At 34.9% G+C, this 20,976-nt stretch overlaps 2 protein-coding genes across 4 annotated transcripts; one reads left to right on the forward strand and one right to left on the reverse strand.

Annotated features, from left to right (window-relative positions):
* The first annotated feature begins 136 nt into the window (after nt 1-136).
* On the forward strand, nt 137-6,338 carry wcy (wacky). The gene is made up of 9 exons (XM_008192668.3): nt 137-365; nt 488-521; nt 968-1,187; nt 1,245-1,402; nt 2,513-2,714; nt 2,777-3,421; nt 4,798-4,976; nt 5,034-5,161; nt 5,234-6,338. The coding sequence occupies exons 1-9, from the start codon at nt 325-327 to the stop codon at nt 5,310-5,312; spliced, it is 1,686 nt and encodes a 561-aa protein (XP_008190890.1). The 5' UTR covers nt 137-324; the 3' UTR covers nt 5,313-6,338.
* Nucleotides 6,095-14,261, reverse strand: Nup153 (Nucleoporin 153kD). 3 transcript variants are annotated; one of them, XR_010333652.1, is made up of 6 exons: nt 14,079-14,261; nt 13,299-13,848; nt 8,151-11,689; nt 8,020-8,099; nt 7,849-7,962; nt 6,095-6,424 (listed from the first exon to the last, which is right to left on the reverse strand). XR_010333652.1 is itself a non-coding variant. In XM_008192669.3 (5 exons), the coding sequence occupies exons 1-5, from the start codon at nt 14,145-14,147 to the stop codon at nt 7,908-7,910; spliced, it is 4,293 nt and encodes a 1,430-aa protein (XP_008190891.2). In that variant the 5' UTR covers nt 14,148-14,261; the 3' UTR covers nt 6,458-7,907. The 3 variants fall into 3 exon arrangements, 1 of the variants encoding a protein (XP_008190891.2); XR_010333651.1 differs by having other exon boundaries at nt 7,845-7,962; XM_008192669.3 differs by lacking the exon at nt 6,095-6,424 and having other exon boundaries at nt 6,458-7,962.
* Nucleotides 14,262-20,976: the final 6,715 nt, after the last annotated feature.

The raw sequence follows: 20,976 nt of genomic DNA on the forward strand, positions 1-20,976 counted from the left end.
AGAAAGTGCTGGGTGTTCATTGTCGTGCATTTATTTGCAATAGTTGTGAGAAACGTGCGAAAGAATTTGAAAAAATATACAAAGCGCTAGTGTGTAAGCGTTTGCAATGTTGGTAGACGGGACGTTTTCTTACGTCAACCAATGAGACAACGGAAGAAATTAGGAGCATTTACCTTCAGCTGCAAATTGTTCCCTTATGTGACATGGCGTCTGGTAGGAAAGTCAGTTCTTGATCGGTTTCAAACGTTTTTATTGTTTTTATGACCTTTTCATCCAAATCGGCTTGCTGTGAAAGCCACAAACATTTTATAGAGACTTGCATTGATGGTAATGCATGCAAGGAAACCTCAACGGATGAGCGATGGGTAGGCACCAGTGTCTTATTGACACAACCTCAGAGGCATTAAAGGAACTTTGGGGTTCCCAGGTTGCTTTAATGCCTTCAAGGACCTGTTTCACTACTAATGCGTTCTGTTTCCATGTCTAGGTACTTCGAGAAGCACCAAGCCCATCCCTATCAGGTAAACATAAACCTTCCAATTTAACGAAACTGAACCGATTTTTGTTTGTTTATAATAATACGAAATCAATGTCAAAACAATTTATTAATACTTTGCCTTATCACAAGCAAAATTAAACCGTTCCTAACAATGACCATAGTTGGCTATGCCCAATTAGTTTCAAGACAAAATTGTTGAAATGGCTTTTTTTGGGTTAGTTCGGGCATCATTTTGGAGATTTTGATGGCTTTTACGCAAGTTTTGGGGCCAGTAAAGCGGCTAGAAAGAAAATTCGGCGGAAAAATGTTCGTCAAAACAATAGTAAACATGGCTACCTTCTGCAGATACAACCTAACCTACTTGCCGCAGTTTATTTATATTTGCGTTTTTCGCTTGAATTGTGTAGTTGCGAGCTTACAAAGCGGGAAAATCGTCTAAAATTGTGTTTTCTTTCCAACTCTTGCCAGAACTCGAAGTATAGTTCATCGAAGAGTTATGGATCCACTAGTGAAAGGTACGAGAGAATTCGGGATTCTCCAAATGGTAATTATCGGTCGGACAGCCCAGATTCTCAATCTCCCAGAGACCGTGATCGATCTTATCAATCAAAGAGCTCCTACCTACAGAAAATACGTGAAAAGGAGAGAGAAAATAGAGACTATAAAATGTCAAGAGACAAGTATTCAGGTACCCTTTTGTTACTGACAGAATTGTTAAATTGTTTATTTCTGTTGGTCATTTTAGATTGTGCCCGATCGCCAAAGGATAAGCGCAGCAGAGAATCTGAGCACAGGACCAACAATGACAGAAACGACGAGAAGAGCATTTTACATCCAATAAAAATGTCCCAGAACCTGTCTTCGAGGGACAGGAAACCAGTACACAATAATTCTGTGGATAAGGTAAGCAGGGGACGAAGCCACAGCTATTTGCACACGTTGTGATTAAATGACCACAAAAAAATCAATCAGTTCAACACAACTAATAATTTAAGTAGTAGCTGAGAAATGGACTTTAAGTAAGTCATAAAATTGTCATGTATTTAAATTCTTAGTCCACTCGCACAAAAAATACATTTGTTAAAGTTCAACTAGACAAAGACCTGTAAAACTGTTTATTTTCTTGTTCAAATACCTACATAAACGTTAAGGTTTGGCCTATTTAGTGTTTGTTCTTGTCTTTGATCAAATAACTTGTTTTTTTCCTTATTTTTTCTATTATAGCTTCGTCGACCTTTATCTTTCTTTTTTTTAGAAGAGTATGTTTGAATTTATACTGAAAGTATTTTTAAAAATAACTGCCCCCCTTTTTTCGAAACTCGAAACTTTATTAAACATAAAAAATATTTTGTGGTCATGGAAATTTAGAAATTTAGCTTTAAAGGACTGTACACACTATCTTTATGTCAATTAAAATGAATTCGATTTTATTATTATCCTTAAAAATAATTTCCATTGTAAATGTAATTCATTAAACCATTTTTTTTTATTAATGTACCACTCCTAGCCAATGCCGTACAAATACTTCAAAGAGATACATTTTTCATTGTATATTCCACTACGTGTAATAACTTAAAAACTGTGCTGAAACTCCGAATTATTTTTTTTAATATTAGTATTTTTAAATCTTACATTTTGATGATTTTTTTTATAAAATTGTAAGATATGATTTGTTTGCATAACTAAATGGATTATCTGCATACTGAAATGTATTAGACACCCAAAAATTCAGTCTTTGAAGTTGAATGAATATCTTCAAATCTGGACTGTCCATATAATTATTTTTTTTTTATTTATTAGCGGTTTCAAAACTATAAAAACGCCTTCGCATTTTTTTTCAAAATTTTGAAACCGCTAATAGGTGATAATTGAGGCTTTTGTTACCATTGTTACCTACCTGTCAATGTGGCAGTTGAAAATAAAGTTTTTTTGGGACTTGTAACAGACATAATACCAGTAGTTGGTGGTTCTGTTTTGCACATAATTTTTTTATGGGGATGTGTTTTCTTTCAGAGGGATGATCGGGAAAGGGTTGCTAGAGTAGGTGATTGGTCGGAGCATGTAAGTTCGTCGGGTAAAAAATATTATTACAATTGCAAAACCGAAGTATCGCAATGGGAGAAACCAAGGGAATGGATGGAACGAGACCGATTTAGGAGTCGAGAACGGGACAGAGAACGAGACTCGGATCGTTGTTACAGCCGCTCCGGCACGCGTAAGTAGTTAGCACCGGAGTTTAGTTTGCATCAAAATTAATATCGCACAAATTGTAAACAGGGCATGAGAAACATTCCAACTCGCGAGCACCGAACAGCAGTAGCAGTACGAAGGAAGGAACGAGAGATAGCGCGACGGGAAGTCGGCACTGGAGCAGTAGTAGCAGCCGAGACGACAGCGACGTTCCCGTCAAAGATGGCAGATCGAGAAAGCATCCAGATGAGAACGTGCAGTCGACACAAGACATGGATATCTCTCCCGGCGATAGCACGCCGACGTCCGAGATATCCTACGGGAATAGTTCGAGCCAGCAGACGGCCGAACCAAATACACTGGGACCTGTTTTATTGGCAAACGCATTGCCTCGATTAATTTCACACCCTATTCACATGCCCTCGACGCCGGGACGACCTGAATCGTCACCGCAGAGTACACCCTCGATGATGCCCGTGCCCACGACCGTGACAATATCGAACACGCCTGGGCCTCCAACGAGTCTTGGAAGTTTACCCCGAATTATGTCACAGACTACGCCTACAGATAATTCTGATAAAAACTCGCATGGTTCTATAGGTTTGCAAAGGCAGACTGTTTCTGGCGATAGTGCAGTGCATACTTCTCTAAGTGTAGACACTAATCATACAGGAACTGTAGTTGAAGGTCCACCTACACCCACACATTCTGAGACGCCTGATTGTTCTAAAGGTAGGAAGGCTGCTTTAAACTTAAGAATTAATCATAGGTCAACTATGAGGAAATTCATATTTTTTTCTTTTCTTTCTACACAATATTTAAAACATATTTTGCATTCAGTCACCAGACTTGTAATTCCTCATACACGAAATATTTGCAATTAAATAAAATTTGTAATATTAGAATCCTTAGCAATTTTTAAAGTTTAAAATTATTTGTTCCTTAAGTGATAAAATCAAATAAAATACATTTTGAAAGAGGTTACGATTTCAGCAGTATAAACGTCAGCTCGTTGAATTACCGTATTAATGACTGTGTTGAAATATCTTTTTAAAGTAGTTAAATAAGGTATCTGTACTTACTTTTATGAAACACTACAAATTGTCTTGCTAAGGATGGATAGTTTTATATGACTATAAACTCCCTATCACATGTAGTGCTGGAATTTAAAAAAAAAATCAGCTTTGTAATCTTGCGATTATTCAAAAAATCAAATCACTGTCTTTTCATTAAAAAAATAATTAATCATAATTATACGCGCTGGGTATGGGTAGTATAGTGATAGTGACTTCATCTAAAATGTATTTTTTAAATAAAAAAAATACGTAAATAATAACTTATTCATAATTACTAATTTGACTTTCGAAAACGGAAAATATTTAACTGACTGACGATTACGATCGTCATAAATTTATGTTTCTAGTTATAAATAAGCCTTGTCAGCGTTTAAAAAAAAATGGTGGATTTTTTAAATTGTTTTGGAAATTTCTTACAAGATAAGCCACATTAAAAATACTTTGAAATTTAGTTGCAATTCATTGTGTAACCACACACATTTATTAAAACTATAAGTAGACATCTTTCAGAATATTTTTTAAGTTGCACATTCTTGTCTGGTATATAGGTGTAATAATAATTACGGTTTATTTGCATTCATTATACGGACTTTTAAAAATCAAGAATTATTGATTAAAAAAAACATGAATAAAGTATACAGAATATAATACATAGAGGACACAGATCGTGCATTATGATAATTATGAAACATTATATTTTTTTATCAAACTTTTTGTAACGTGTTTATTTTTATTAAAAAGTGAAACTTTTCTCCAGATTTCCAACATACTTATACAGTTTTAGTGATAAAATTGTTAATATCCCGACCTTTGCTTTTTTTAATATAATGAATCAATAAAAACACGTGTAACAACTTTGCCTTTACCATGGTTTTCCATTAGGCTTCATTAATAACATTTAATTTGAGGATAAATAAGTTAACATGAAACATTTCGTCATTGCATAAGTACAACAAAATTAGAATCATAAACTGATTAATGTATTACGTATTAATGTCAATATGAAAAAGTAATTTATGTATTTTTTGTCAGTCGTCTCAGTACCTGTTAGTAGTCCACCTGGCAATCTCTCGACACTGCAGGGAATGTCAAGCTCGTTACAAGCTTTAAGACCCCAAGGTCCTTCAATAACACCGTCATTGGCTAACCATTATAGAGATGATTTAGTTAACCATGTTAGGGGATGGCCAGCAGAAATTTTAGAGAAACAAGTAAGTATTTGAACCATTGGCATTTAAAAAAAAATTGATTGGTATTTAATTTTATAGGCCCAAAAATTAGCAGAAGAAGCTCACATTATGGGTAGTATACAATGTTCTAAAGTTTCCGCTGAACTCAAGTCTGCTAGGTCAATAGTTCGTCTCACAGAAATTCAGGCCACATTACAAGAACAGAGGTATGTGTATTTGTTAACAATTTTTTTTATATAAAAAAATATAAAATATTGTATTTAATAAACTTGTTTCAGAATTTTGTTTCTTCGTCAACAAATTAAAGAATTGGAAGAATTAAAATCCCAAAATTCATTTATGTCTGATGATTCTTAGTGGATGAAAATATCACAAGATTAGTGTTAATAGCTAAACATTTTCGTTAAGTGGAAAGTATGCATTATTATTTAATTAATTTATAACTTCAGCCGGTGTATATTTATATTTCCTTGAATTTGCCTTCAAGTTCATAACTTGACAAGGCCTATTTTGGCATTTTATTTAATTTGTTAGATACTAAAGACTATTTCTCTTAGGTAGAATTTAATATGTGACCTGTATTATAATGGTTTTATGTTTTAGATTTAGATAAATTAATATAATATAGAAATAGTTTTTTTTTCAACAGTGTATATTTTCATTTGATCTTTGTTTTATTATGATGGCATGCTGTACAAAGTGATTTTACTGGTCGAAGTACTATTTATGTATTTACGTTGTATTTATAAAAATATTTGATAAAATAAAATTATGCTATAAACTAATCTATCTTGTACTCGTCACATATGATTTTAGATCATGGGAACAGAACTGAACGAAAATGACTCAATCAAATCAAATGGAAATATACACAACACAGTAAAAAGCACATTGCTCCTTCTGAATATAAATATTTTAAAGTTTGTATTTTTTCCAAAAAAAAAAGAAAAATAAAAATCTATTAAATATCTTGTGATATAAACACTGTTCATGTTTCTGTTCTATGTTGCTTTAATGTAAGAAATTTATAAAATACAATTGTTATATTCAATATAAATAAAGTTACACTAATTTTGTACATCCAGATAATTGAATATGACAACTGTAGGACGATTTTATACAATTATCTTGTTTACATCTCTTTTGTATTATATTTTATTTTCACTTTTAAAATTATAACTTGTAAAAAAGTACAACTTTTGACGCAAATCCTTAGTCTTAATTTCCACAGGATTAAGGCTCTTCAGACGTTTTAGCACAGTTTCATTTGGCTGAGGAAATACTTTGTATAGTTGTCTCCATGTATTTGAGTGTATGTCTGTTATATATAATCTTATAAAATTGAAATGTTCCATACAAGTAACATTAAAACTTTTTAATCTATATGGACTTTTAGTTGTAAAGTTATTGTCCTCCACACAAATTTTGTAACTAAGAACAACTGCAGGAATTTCAGATAGTACCAGGATCTAAAAAGAAACTAGGTCAATACATACTCATGATGGTTTTATAACTAATGTAATTTTATTAACTAAAACAAAATTTAACAAAACTTGGCTTTATTAAGTATAAATTATTGCATAATTTAAAAAGATACTAGCGTAGTAGGAATGATTTGGAACATTAAAAAATAGGGTGCTCCTGTCAGTTGTTTTCCATTGTAAACTTCACATTCAACATAAATATGTAAAACTACCCAAACGAAAATAATTTAAACAAAACTAGGCCAAGTTCTTGACAAATATAACTAATAAAATTATACATTAAAAAAATAAAGGCACAAATATGCTGAAAATTCCATCCGTTCGTAAAAAGTAACGCAACCTCGTGATAAATGAATTAGGAATAACAATAGCTGAAGTAAAAATGAAATTTTCAGCAAAACGTTTTATTTCATGTAGAATTACAATATTTACACGAAGCAGTCTAACTCCTTTTAATACTTCTCACATAAAAAGAGCCCAATAACGGCTCATTACGTAAAACAACACAAGTATTTCAGACAACAAAAATTATTCATTTAAATATATCCTACGAATATAATTATACAAAATAGATGTGTTGTTAAAAACCACACTTTTAAACAAATATTTACAACTTTTTCAATTTGAGGAACTAAGGAGTGAGCCTACTTTTTGATAAGATAACACAGACAAAAACTAAATTAACAATAAAAAATAAATACTATTGCATTGCAATAATTACTAGTTCGATACTCAGCAATCCTTGATAAACAACTTGGCTGCCAAATTCTTCCAACAAACCAAATTACAACGTAAAAAAATAATCTAGTCTTCTACCATGGACTTTTGCAATAAAAACAATAATTCGTTTTGTCTGTGTTGATTAGTTTAGATATTATATTTATATGCATATTGTTTATACTTATGTATGGGGCCTGACCCATAAGAATATCACAGTAAAAGTAGCCAGTATTGGCCGTCATATAAATATTATATGGTACGAATCATTCAAAAATTTCACAAATATTTCATCATATTCATCATCACACAATATTGATGAAAATCCTCTTCATCATCATTATAAAATTCTACATTCTATGGATCAGACCTTTGAAATGCCTACGCTATGGTATACAATGTAGGGAGTAACATGCCGTGTACAACAGTGTCATTTGTACACCGACGCATCTGTGAACATTACTTGTAACTGCAGACATTCAGATATGGTAAATAAATTCTGAAGATTTTCAACGTTATATTACATGTTCGAAAGACGAATGCCTGGACTCGAATATTCACAGGTGGCCCATTTATTATTAATGCCTAGCTAACATTTATAGGTCTGAAAACAAATATTGTTTTTAATATCAAGGTGATTGATCCACACATTTATTCTTTACATAATTTAAGCAAACTTAACACGTACTCACACAACTCCAATTTCTTGTTTCACGATACAATCACTCCTCTATATACAAACTCTAGGAAACTATCGCTGCGTCGTCCGTCGGAACGCTTTCTTGATTTTTCGCTGGGGCGGCGCCCTAAACCGAAACATTCACTTGTAACTTCTCTCGTAATAAACAAATACAACTACTTACGTTCCTGCATTTCCATCTGTAAAGTTAAATGTAGGTGGGGCGCCCGTAAAGTTGAAACCCCCGGGTACATTAAGTGGTTGCTGCAAACAATAAATTAAAAAAAAATCACCATCACAAAACAATTAACTTACGGTCGGTGCTCCGAAATTAAACCCCGGCTGACTCTGTCCCTGACTGGGAAAACTGGGCTGACTCGGCGGCGGATTAGTCTGATTAGCCCCAAAACTAAACACCGCTTTCTGATTGTTATTATTCGCATTTGTCCCAAAATTGAAACTCCCATTCTTGGCCGCTGGTCCCGCCGTCCCGAAAACACTCCCCCCGGCATTAAACGGCTGACTCTCCACTTTGGGCGCACCACCAAAGTTAAACCCGGCACTAGGCACCGAGAAGCTAAACCCTGTATTTGGCGCACTTGACGCCCCTGCTGCTGCACTCCCAAAATTGAAAACGGGCGTCGTATTCGGTTTCTCGGCCTGACCGAACGAAAAACCCGCATTTTTGGGGGCACTTTCGAACGCAAACGGCTTGCTTTCGCTCGTCCCGAAGCTCTGGGACGCCCCAAAGGCTGGAATTTTCGGAACCGAACCGAAGCCATTGGTTACGTTATTGTCAGCGGGCTCGTCGAAAGCCCGCTTGGTCGAAAGTTGGTTTGGCGAGGCGGTGGCACCACCGAATTTGAAAATGCCGGCTGCTGGGGCCGCCGATGGCAGACTCGGGGCGCTCTCGGGGGGTTTTGGCGTGAAAGTGAAAGTGGGTGTTGCTGAGGGACCCGCGAATATGTTACTGCTTTCGGTGGGTTTGGTGCCGAATAGCACCTCCTTCGGTTTGTTGGCGTCGCCTCCAAAGAGGGTTTCTTGCGGCTTGTTTGTGTCCACAGTGGTGAATAACCCGGCTTGGGGTTTATTCGGTTCGGTGGTGCTTCCGAAAATTGATTCTTTTGGTTTGTTGGCATCGGTGTTGCCGAAGAGAGAACTTGAGGGTTTGTTCACGTTGCCGAAAAGTGAGTCTTTCGGCTTACTGGCGCTGCCGAACGGTGAGTCGCTCGGTTTACTTGCACTTCCGAATGGGAGATCTGCAGGTTTGTTACTGACAAAGGGTGATTCGGTTGGCTTGCTGGGGGTACCAAAGGGTGACTCTTGGGGCTTGCTAGCGGCGGTAGCAAATGGGGAACTTTGCGTCTTACTCCCGAAAGGTGAGTCTTGATTCTTCGGTTCGGCACTGAAAGGACTCTCCTTAACCGGTTCGGTGGCCAACACCGGTTTGTCCTTATTTTCGCTACCAAACTTGATATCGCCGTTCACAGCCGGGGGTTTGAACTGGAACATGGGAGCCGGTTTCGTTCCGAAACTGCTCGTAGTAGTCGGCGTTTCCGTTTTATTAGTACTATCACTACTACTCGTCACTACAGACTCCTGAGTCTTATCAAGGCCAAATTTGAAACCAACCGGCGCAGGCGTTGCTTTCTCCGGCAATTTCTCGCTAGGTTTAAGTAAGGGATTACTGGCGACGGTCACGTTCTCACTTGAGGTAACAGTATTTGTTGGCGTAACTTTTTCCTGAGTATTTATTCCGAAACTAAAACTACTACTTGTTACTGCAGTCGACTTCGCAGCATCGCCGAATGCAAATGTAGGTGGCGCACTTGTAGTACTAGCTTTTAGTTCGCTACTAGTGCTCGGTATACCAAACTTGAATTGGGGTGCGTTTGATTTATCTATACCGAAGTTGAACCCAATTAAAGGTTTCTTTTCCCCGGTCGTCACATCCGAGGATTTCCCACCAGATTTGGCAACTCCACAACAAACACAAACATTATCTGTGGGTTTATTCTTGACAAGACACGAAGAACACTCCCATTCTCCTCCTTTCATCTTGAAAGCGTCTCCAAAACCTTTTTTCTCCGTTTCACTCTCTCTGGGCATCTCACAGGCTGCACACTGCGTCAGTTCGTTCTTATTCTTAATCAGGCATGTTTTGCACTCCCACTCTTGTTTGATACCGAAGGAGAATATCGGTGCTGTCATGGGTTTCACACTCGTAGGCTTGGCACCTGGTTTAGGGGTCTCACAAGCCGCACATTTATCCACCGTATTTTTGTTTCTAATCATGCAAGTAGCACACTCCCAGGTGTCTCCCGATGGCTTGAACTTGTCTCCAAAACTACCACTGGGCGTCTTGGATGCACCACAGGCTGCACAACTCTCCAGTTCGTTCTTATTCCTAATTAGACAAGACGTGCACTCCCAGGTCGATGCAGGCGGTTTGAAGGCATCTCCAAATCCGGATTTAGCCACCGGTTTGTCTTCTCCTGCTTTGGAAGAGCCACAAGCCACGCAAGTTTTATCCGAATTGTTATTCCGCACCATGCACGAGTTGCATTCCCACTTGTCACTCGACATTTTAAATTGTTCGCCAAACCCTTTCGTTTCCTTCTTTTCGGGCTGAGGTTTGGGCTCATCACAGGCACAACATTTGTCTTTGTCGATGTCGTTTCGGACGAGACAAGTCGGACATTCCCATCTTTGTGACGGCGGCTTTTTCAGCACATCCATTACGCTTCCTGTTGATAATTGACTAGCCGGTTTTGCGATACTTGGGACATTTTCGCCGTTGTTTTTTGGTTTAATTTCGCTCTTGCTTTCGGCCGATTTAAACATGAGTCCTGTGTGCGTTGATTGTTTCTTACATACCGGTTCGCTGAATTTGAAACAATTGATCGCAGTTACAGACTTTAAGTCTTTTGAAATCACTAACGGTTCGGAAAATGTGAAACTGGACTTTCCATTTTCCACGATTTTCTTCTCAGTCTCTTTTTTATCTACAATCACCGTGGGTTTAATTACAGTACTAACCGGGGATTTGGGAGTTTTAGTTTCGTTTTGATTCTTGGTGGTTTCGCTTGAATTGCTGGGTGGCATTAAAACGAAATCGAACTTAGGTAAGGTGCTTATTGGGAGTGAAACTTTCGGCAATTTCACCTCACTGACTGGCTCAATAGGTGGCACTTTTTGCCGCACCGAGGCCACGCTGCTCTTCATTTTATTGCTATGTTTCTGCTTGTTGTCCTCCTCCGTCCTGATTTTATACTCTTCCTTATTCAGCGACGACTTCGACTTTGTGGCAATTTGTCTAACAGTCTCTGTGCTATTTTGTAGTCGCTCCTTTTGCTTCATCTGCAATAAATCAGGAACGGACGGTACTTGGAGCTCCTTATTCGAAGGCCGTTTCCGGTCTCTCACTAGATAAGGAGTTGCCCCGACATAAGACGACAGCAATCCTGGTCTTCTCGGCGTGACTGGTATTTTTTTAGCGTCGCTTATTGGAGTGCTGTATTGTTCTAAAGTGCTCAGAATTCTACGTGCGGTCTTACTTAAGGTCGCATTTTCGCTTGGAGGTTTTTCGTTTACGGGTTTTATTTGTACAGAGACTCTAGAATTCGTTTCTTCGCTAATTTTACCTAACCTACGTCCGTATGCAGAGGCGCCGCCATAAATTGTATTGCCGCTATAGAAAGGTGAGCTCAATATTCTCTTGGTAGACAATGTTCTGTCAATAAAGTTCGGCGAGCCGAAAGTCGATGCGTTAAACGATGGCCGTCTTGAACTCAAAGAAGTGTTCATGTTGGGGCTTCTTTCCGAGAATAAAGTACGTCCGCTTGATTCGTTTGCTAAAAAACGAATTGATTGTTTCAATTTTTTAATTAATAAGCCTAAAGAAAACACAAAACCGATAATATTCATAAAAACACATGATTTATAAGGAGTGTGGCACAATTTAAATAACTATTTGAAGTATAATGTCCATACTTTTGCCAACTCTTGAATATTTTTTTATAAAAAGTACTCAAAATTGTATATTTTCAATCCTGAAAATAGCAAAAATAAGCAAAAATACTCCAAGTCTGCATTTGAAGCCGGAATAATACTCATGGATTTTTTCATTGTATTATAATTTCCATTATCAAGCTCGACCGGTTCAAATTTTGGCAAAGATGATTCATCAAGAATTAAATCATAGACTTAGAACATGACTAAGATTTTATTTCCCCTTTTCCGAGTACACAATATGAAAAGCAAATTATGTAAAGACTGGTGTTTCGCTAAACTGTATTTTTTTTAATAACAAAAAATAAAAAAATCACGTTTCCTCTTCCCCATTTTTTTAAAACAATCTTTACTCGACCTACTGTCGGCAACAAACGATTATTTTTTACGTTTTCATTAATTCCAGTGAAAAAATATCAGACTCAGTGAAAAACTGAATAGACGCGATTTGTGACATATTGTCCAGATTTAAACTATTTAAATCTTCTTGTTAAAGCAATTTTATTATAGAACCTGATATTCTAATAAGTGTATAATTTTTTATAACGCTAATTTTTGAAATTCACCCAAGAAGGTAGAAGAAAGAGTTTTTTAGGTTTCTGAATTTAATTATAAAAAGGACAACAAAGTGCTCATAATAGTGAATTAATAAATGGTAAAAATAGATAAAAGTCAAGACAAGCTCAAAAATGACGAGCCGGAATTTCAAGAATTTAAAAAAAAAGGTAAAAATGTAAAACAAAATTTATTAACAATACGAGAACAGTGACTAATTTACTTGTTGCTCGTCACGTAGGTATAATGAAAGTGATGACATTTTTGTGTGTACAGCGATGCTGTACTTTAACCTAGAGGTCAAATATTATAAAAGAAAACAAAACAAGGAAATTACTAGTTCCATTAATAACCATAACAAGTTTATTATATCGGTACGTATTTTAACCTTATTTCATACAATTATCAATATCTCATTAGAAGCCTATAAACAGATCAGATAGTTTATTTTACCTTTATTGCATAAATACAATTTTTACTAGACTTTGACCTCATACCCAAACAACTTATGTTCGTCATAAGAGTCTTGCAGATACTGGCAATGATATAAATGTAAGAGGTCTTTTACAGACTTTAGCTAACAGCAATGAGCGTAAACATTTTTCTTACTTTGGTAACTGGAGACCTGCTTTTTGTATACAAAAGCATGAAAGTTGCTGATAAGAGAAAAACTTTAATTTAATCATTTGTGGTATTATCAGTTTCTTATGGTTTTAAACGGATCGTATTTATGAGTTTTGATAATTTGTAATTTCATATTGTGCATTTTTCTGGCATGAGTCACAATACTAAAAGTATAATAAAGTATTCCTGAGACAATTATGTACCCAACGGTTGCCAAAGTTAAGAAAACACTGCAAAAAAACTAAAAACAAACATTATGTAACGTAAACTTACATGAAGTAAACAAGGACCTAGTTTTAGGAGTGACTTTTTCACATGTTTCCTTGTGAGATATTTCTGCACTTTTGGGTTGATTAAGCAATTTGGGTGCCGAAGAATAGCCACTAGTTGATTCTTCACTGTCAGAGTCATTCTCACCGTTAACAATTTCTTGATTTTCGAACGAATTGGTAGAGACCGTATTTGTGCTAGCAGAACGGTGTCTGTCGAACAATTTGCGGGATTTAACCCCCGACGGCCCCGCCACCGGTTCAGGAAACTTCCCAAACACTTTCGACGAAACATTGTTAACATTATTGGAAGCATTATGCACAGTCACTGGCGATTCAAATATATGTGCACTGTAATTGTTGTGTTCCACTTCAGACGGTAGTTTCACACGTTTGCTTGGTGGCTGGAAAACGTAGGAGGCATCAAAGTCGTCGTCGTCGTCGTCGTCGTCGTCCTCCCGCCTCTTGACCGACTTGGACGCCGAGTCTTTGCCGAACCACTTGGACAAGGGGGTGCTGTTGAAAAGCCCCGACACGAACTTGCCCACGAACGACTGCAAGACAAATTCAAAATAGGACCTGTTAGCTACCTTACACGTCAAGGTTAAATAAATAAATGCGAGAAACTAAGGTTAAAAACGCGTGCTGGTGGCACTGCCAGGTTGCATGGAGGTGCTGGGGCGACTTTTGGGCAGTGTAAAGACACTATTTCGTGAGAAACTTTTATAGCTATATTTAGAGGTGAGAACGCGCGAATATGTGCAAAGAACGCATTTTATCAAACCTTATCCAATCCTGCATCTTTCGAGTTGTCTGGACTGTTTTCGGCACCTTCATTATTATTATTTGCCATAATTACAATTGTTCTTAGTCTATTTTACACAAATAAAGTAATTTTGGAAAATCACACATTTCTATGACAACTTTCACCACACGAGGATCCAATATGGCGGACTCCAAGTGTGAAGTTAGCCGCTTTTTGCGCGCGCTCCCCCTCGAAGAACACGAAGTTGGCGCTTTAGGAACAAAGCTCTCCCGCTGATTTTTCAAAATTTTGAATTCAATCATTAAATTAATTTTGTTAATTTACTTGAAGTTTTTGAACAAAATAACAACAAATATTTAAAATTTTAATAAAAATGTTTATTACCCTTAAAAATACAACCATATTTTTTGCCAAATATCTTTTATAAAAAATTACAAATTTTTAAAAAATCAAAAAAATACATGCAATTTGATTTAATGTGAATAACTTTTACAGTTTTCAAACGTATAAATAGTACCTCAAAAAAATTTAATATTGAAATTTTTTCAAGGCGGCAACTGCCAAAACACAAGTGTTTAGTGCGGTTGCCTATCACAAATATTTATTAATAAATTCATTATCAAATTTTACTGCTATTTTTATACCTGCCGCGATAAAAAACATATTTCTTCCTTTAACATACTATTATTAAGATAATGTTAAATACTGTTTAATACACAAAAAAAAATTAACGTGTCGGCAATATTTAAAATTAACAATTCAATTTTTTTTAAATCTCAAGTAAAATTTTCTTGAAATCGAAAATTCATCAAGCTGGCAGGTTTAGGTACATTTCAATAGTCGTATTTGTGTTGTTTCTCACTATGAAATAAAAAATGCATTTTTTAATTTTGTGGCAAATTTATTGAAGAAAAAAATCAGAAAATAAAAGGTGGCTGCAGTACTTCCTACTGAGAGTTTGATTTACTGTATTCACTATAGTGAGTAGAGTAACAATTAACAACGAAATTGTTTATCTAAACAATCACATCAATAGAAATTCCAAATTATCCTTGCCTTTTTATGTAATGAACTTTCCCAAAAAATCAATGATACGTACGTATTTAAACACAGAAAATAATGTCTGCAATAATTGTAAAAATATTAGACATTCATTCTTGGCAATTCATTCCCTGTATTTCCCGGACATTATTAGTAAATCCATATGAAGCAAGTTCCTTCAATGTCTATAGATTAGTTTATATAACATGAATATTCAGCATTTTACAATATATGTTGCTGATGATTTAAAGTGGATTAGGGATCTTCGTTGACCGAGTTTTTACATGGTCAGTCATATGTGACAGGAGACAGAAATTTACTTCAGCATGAAAACATACCAAAATTAGGTATACCATTTTCGTAACCAATATTTTTTAAACTAATAATAATGTTAATGGTTTTATCAAAAAAATATAACATGAGCGCAAATTTTCAACACAAAAATTCACAAAATCAGTCAATTTATCAGTGTTCATGCTTATTATAAGCCGAGATTAATATTGTTACTCATAAATTTTCCCAAATAATAGAAATATATTGCTCAAGGTAATCGTTATTTCACAATTAGTAATATTACATTTTATACCTCAATCTTAACTGTTCACACATTCTTCCGGATAAAATAAATTACAGAAACGTTTTGCATGTAAATCATAATCCTGTCGCTTTCAGTATTTTTTCCTTTTTTAGTCTTTTCATGATCATGCATTTTTCTGGTTCCCTTAAGGCTATTATAATTACATCATTCATAAAGCAAAACGTTGCGATTACAAGACGTCACATTATAAAATTTCATATAATGTTCCATTAAGCCACTTATCTCTTATCTCCTTTTGACGGCTTTATTGTAATACATATGCTGTAACATAGTGTTTTAACTTGCAACAAGAGTAAAACTTTAGACATAATTTCCGTAACACGTTTATCACATCTTGAAATCTCTGCAAGTGTGTCAGAAATTTATGTTTTATTTCAGCCACAAATGATTTTTTTAAAGAAATGCAATAACTTATGCATAAAATGCAGGATAACGATCACACAAATATCATCTGTGGATAACTTTCGCCAAATTTTGGAGAAACCTGGTGAAAAAAATTGCCTTTAATCGAACGTTGAACCAGAGAAAATCTAATCACAAAAGTAAAACTAACCACATTCTTCCACACATTCATTTTATTTGCCAGAAGTCCAGTTTTTCATCATAGCTGAAGTTATTGTTACACTGGCCTTCCAGTCAAGCGCACGGTGTACAAATATAGTGGCACAACTAGCGGTAATGTAATTAATTTTCAGAACGCGATTTAGGAGGAATAACAGTCTGGAATGCGCCCAAAACAAAAATGTAACCGTTCATACGCCAATGAAAAAATATCGATGTTACAAGCGCAATAGAGACGAATTTATCCGTGACAGAACGGATGTTGGACAATTTAATTATCAAAGTGGCAATTTGTTGCTTAAGGAAACGCATTCGTGTCGTGAAAGTGATGAAAATCTCAATTTTCCACTCATTTATTACCCGATGGCTTGCTGCTAAAAAATGCGAACGAGTTGCTTCATATAATATTTTTTAGTCAATTTTCATGGCTCCGTAAGCCGATTAGTTACAGTTTATATAACGATCGAGAAAAAATGTTTCCGTAATTTAAAAGAAGCTAATTGAAGTAAAAGTGGGAAGATACTTAGAAATCGATTGATGATTTCCCCAAATTACCATTAAAGACGAAATTGTTAATTACATTAATTAGAGCACAATTTTGTTTAAACTTGATTTGCTGATGATGTTACATTTTACGGTGATAAGCGGGCCAACCTGTGCAAGAATCATGCCACCGGGAGAAAAATACGTGCAAAATACTTTTTTTGCAGAAAGTTCTTGTATCAAAAACTGTAAAAGAAATTATTTCAAGCAGAGTTCGAAACTTGACATTATATTCGTCAAAGAAGATAGAATTTACGTTAGTCTAATACACACGATAAGAGATTTTTGGAGATAAGCGTGTCTCAAATTACCCTCAATTACAATTATCACTACTCTGGCAAATAATTGCATAATGCATTCGATAATTGAATCCTAACAACAAATGATGCAGTTGTTGAAAACAAAACCACTTTCTACTTTCCTCTCTTAAAAGTGATAGATGGGGTCAACCCTTCGAGACACTGGCGTAGTGTCATTGTGGCAAATTATTACCAAGTCACTTTCCCACGTCTCATTTTAATTACTTTCTCGTTTCATCAAGATAGATACTAATTCCAAGTTTATGTACAACCTTGTCGCAAGCCTTTGTAATTAATCATTCGCAAACGTTAAGAAGAAACCTGGGAATCACCGTCAAAGAAGATCATGCCGGAAGTTTCTTGTTGCCGAACATTTACTACACTTTTATTGAGACTCGAAACGCATTGTACTGTTTTTGTAGAACCTTGTAATTAATACGCTTGTAAACGTCAATCTTACAATCTTCTTTCTCTCATTTCCGGTGTCAAAAGCAAAAAATTGGATATGTATCGCCATTGCATTAACAAGTTTGTCACTTATTTCCTCAGAACGACAAAATTTTGTAATGTTCCTCGTTTTGCGCCTAGTAATTAATCATTTACTCAAGTGTGAATTAGTTTTTTAGAAGGATTTGGAAATTTCACACCTCATGTTGAGCATGTTTTTTGGAACAAGGATTTGCTTAAAAGGAAAATTGCTCAATTGTTTTATACAAATTAATGCAGTTCGACCAAAAGCAATGACACATTGAAGAGAAAATAAATCGCAATCCATTTTCAATATAAAAAACTAGTTCAAAATAAAAGAAAATGTTCCCAGTATCATGGACAAAAAAATAACAACAAAATATCAAATTAAAGTGTCATTAATAAGAGAATGGAATGCAAAGTACAAAACAATGATAAGGTTGCACATTTGTTATTAACTTATTACTAACACTAACCAAACAAACCAATAAAAAAATAAGAAATATTATCGCGTAGTTCAGTTCCTGCTATTCCTATTACTAAAGAAAAATATGCGTAATAATCACTACTGTTTAACAAAAACTGAAAAATAGATATGCTTCAGTGCCCAAAACAATTTCGGTCTGGGATGCATAACACAAAGTAGAGTTAATGCGGTCGATATTTTAGTTAGAATTCAAAACAAAAAATTTTGTCCCAGAATTCTGAATTTTGGAAAAGGTTTATTGTTTACCAATTAACTTAAACGCTAGCTGTTTATCAATAGTAGGAAATTACATGATTTTTTGCTTTCACGCGTCAAAAACTATTTTTGAGCATACGGTATTATTATATTAAGAAAACATGTCATCAACAAAAAATTGGGAAGTTTTTGACCAGTAGATACTTGTATGTAATTTAATTTGTTGTTAAAATATGTTTTTTACAGAAATTATGGAAAATTTATCTTTGTTTGAAAAATTAAAGATGAATTTCTCCATAAAATTGTAAAAAAGTATTAAGAACCTAATTAATTTATAACGAGAGTGACGACTTCAGCTGCCAGAAAATCAAAGGACTTTCATATTTTTAAATAAACAACATATACATATTTAGTGTTTACCTACTCCATTAAATTATTAATCTTGTGTAAAATATTATCTTAATAAATTAAAAATGAATGGTTCATTTAAATAACCTATTTTTTCTATTACCGCTCATATTTTCTCTATTTAATTCCAAATTTATTTCTCAGATCTTAAGATGCAATGTAAAAGTGTTTCCTTCACAAATATCTACTATATCACTATGTAATAAATTTGATATTCTAAGATTTAACAAGATAACAAATTTCGAGAATCGACTAGTGACTGGTATTTTTTAACCATTAGTAAGTGAATGTTATTTTTAGGATAAGCGAAAGTAATAAAAAACAAAATTTAAAATTTGTTTTGAACAATTTTGCATGTTTTCCGAGAGGTGTTTTCTAAACTAAAGCGAAGTCGTAATTATAGTAATTTATCACAGAAAGTAAAAAAAAACAAAAAAGCAAAAAAATACTATAGTGCGAAAATGTAATGTGACTAATGTTTTGTACTAGAAGAAAAATCTGTATCAATCACCCAGATGGTATGTTTCCTTTGGTTACTAAAGATGAAAAAAAAACACTAGCCAGTAACATCTTTCTCTATTTTTTTTTGGAATGGGTGAAAAATGTAAAACAAATAAAACTTATATTTTTTCAAAATTAAATTCAGAATGTCTCGCAAAATATAGTTTATTGTGTGATAAATATACCTATTATAGTCCTGCCTCTAATATGAATGAGGCATCATTTTTAGATATTTTAAAACTGCTGATAAAAAATTACGAACTTAATTGACCATAAATCTGGGCGAATAAGAGTGGAATAATTTCGCCTTTGACCATAAGTTTCTAAATCTTGAACGAAATATATAAAAAAACTAAAAAATATAGGTGAACTAGTTCCAAGTCACACCCGTCATGAAGAACAATGACTCCGGATGTCTGCAAAAGGATTTTCCAAATCAAACATCCACATGAGTCCGATGACTAAGAACGCAACAAATTCTTGTCCTCTTTCTCCTAGCGATTATAATTTTTAATTCACAATTCAGTGACACCAATTTATCAAAAATTCCTCATAACTGAAACAGGTACCGTAAACCACTGGCAGGCACAGCGCACAAAAAATTGTAACGAACATTAATAAATACCAATTATATCACACGAGAGTTGATGACATAATCGCTGAGCATTTTCCCTCCTACGTTATCATTAAAATTCCTGCAGCATCCTTGCACAGTCTACTTTTTAGGCAAAACTGAACACGAAATGGTCCCATGGTCTATTTCTTTCGATAAAATCTCGGCGACGTCTGTGTTCCATCTTGTGTTCAACGAGCGATAAATCGGGAGACGTTGAGGTCAAATTTGCTCAAATGAGCTGAAGGTTGCATTCGTAAAAGGACGGACCTACTTTAGCACCAATGACACCCTAAACTATAAATCCAGATTGCAGCGAATTAACTGTTCTTCGCGACAACGCGAAAAATTGCACTCGGTTAGGAACTTTCACTGCCAAAATCCGGGCTTATGATTATCCATAACCAGAAGTCAATGATAATAGAGATAACGGACGGTGAAGCAGCAGTGCGGAGAAACATATTAGAGAAAATTCCAATGCAGTAACAGTTAATTTAACATGTGCACATGCAATTCTTGCGAATAGTTTTCACTTATACGGATTGATTCTTGTTCCAGTTGTTCTTTTACAACATCTCTCAAGGCCCGACCTGAAGTTTTGTAAAAATAATGCAAGTACACGTTGCAAAATGTTATTTTATAATGTGTGATATATCATAACAGATTATCAGCTGCAATAATTATAAAAATTATCTTTCCATTGTTGGCTTATATCCTGAGTTTCGGAATATAATTACCTTGGTGATATTCCTGCTTACACCAAGTTGTGAATTTGTTTCTTCCGGACTAAAGATTTTGTGGAAATTTCACTTGCTACGTGATGAGTCAAGCTTTTCTCCATATCTGTCTACAATCCACGGAGATTGTAATGATTCAAAGAAAATTATAAACGGCTTTCTCTTCGTCGGAATTTTGCCTAATGTGTTTTTGTTTGAAAAATTGAAACCGAAATTTATCGCTTTGTAAAAGTGTAATCTAAAGAATTTGTAAGCGTTCGAGGAATTCTGAGTGCAGAGATACAACGTGAGACATTCCACTTCTTATCCACAGGTACCATTTAAAAAAACATTAAAGACTGGTGCTTAAATGCAGACAGGTAAAAAGGTAGCGTACCTGGTGGTATTTTTAGCAGGGGGTGGATAACGTTTCTTTATCTAGTTTAGTATTCAGTGGTTTCAACGTGAAAAAAGCAAAATCAAAAA

The sequence above is a fragment of the Tribolium castaneum genome, chromosome 1 (genome assembly GCF_031307605.1).
Source record: "Tribolium castaneum strain GA2 chromosome 1, icTriCast1.1, whole genome shotgun sequence".
Classification (NCBI taxonomy): Eukaryota; Metazoa; Arthropoda; class Insecta; order Coleoptera; family Tenebrionidae; genus Tribolium; species Tribolium castaneum.

Excerpts from the sequence above, each read along its gene's own strand:
- wcy (XM_008192668.3), top strand. The coding sequence starts at position 325 with ATGGTAATGCATGCAAGGAAACCTCAACGGATGAGCGATGG. Across the intron at positions 366-487 it reads CCTCAACGGATGAGCGATGG|GTACTTCGAGAAGCACCAAG; the intron begins GTAGGCACCAGT and ends TTCCATGTCTAG. Across the intron at positions 522-967 it reads ACCAAGCCCATCCCTATCAG|AACTCGAAGTATAGTTCATC; the intron begins GTAAACATAAAC and ends AACTCTTGCCAG.
- Nup153 (XM_008192669.3), bottom strand. The coding sequence starts at position 14,147 with ATGGCAAATAATAATAATGAAGGTGCCGAAAACAGTCCAGACAACTCG. Across the intron at positions 11,690-13,298 it reads TAGGTCCTTGTTTACTTCAT|CAAACGAATCAAGCGGACGT; the intron begins GTAAGTTTACGT and ends TTCGTTTTTTAG. Across the intron at positions 8,100-8,150 it reads TTAATTTCGGAGCACCGACC|CAACCACTTAATGTACCCGG; the intron begins GTAAGTTAATTG and ends TATTGTTTGCAG.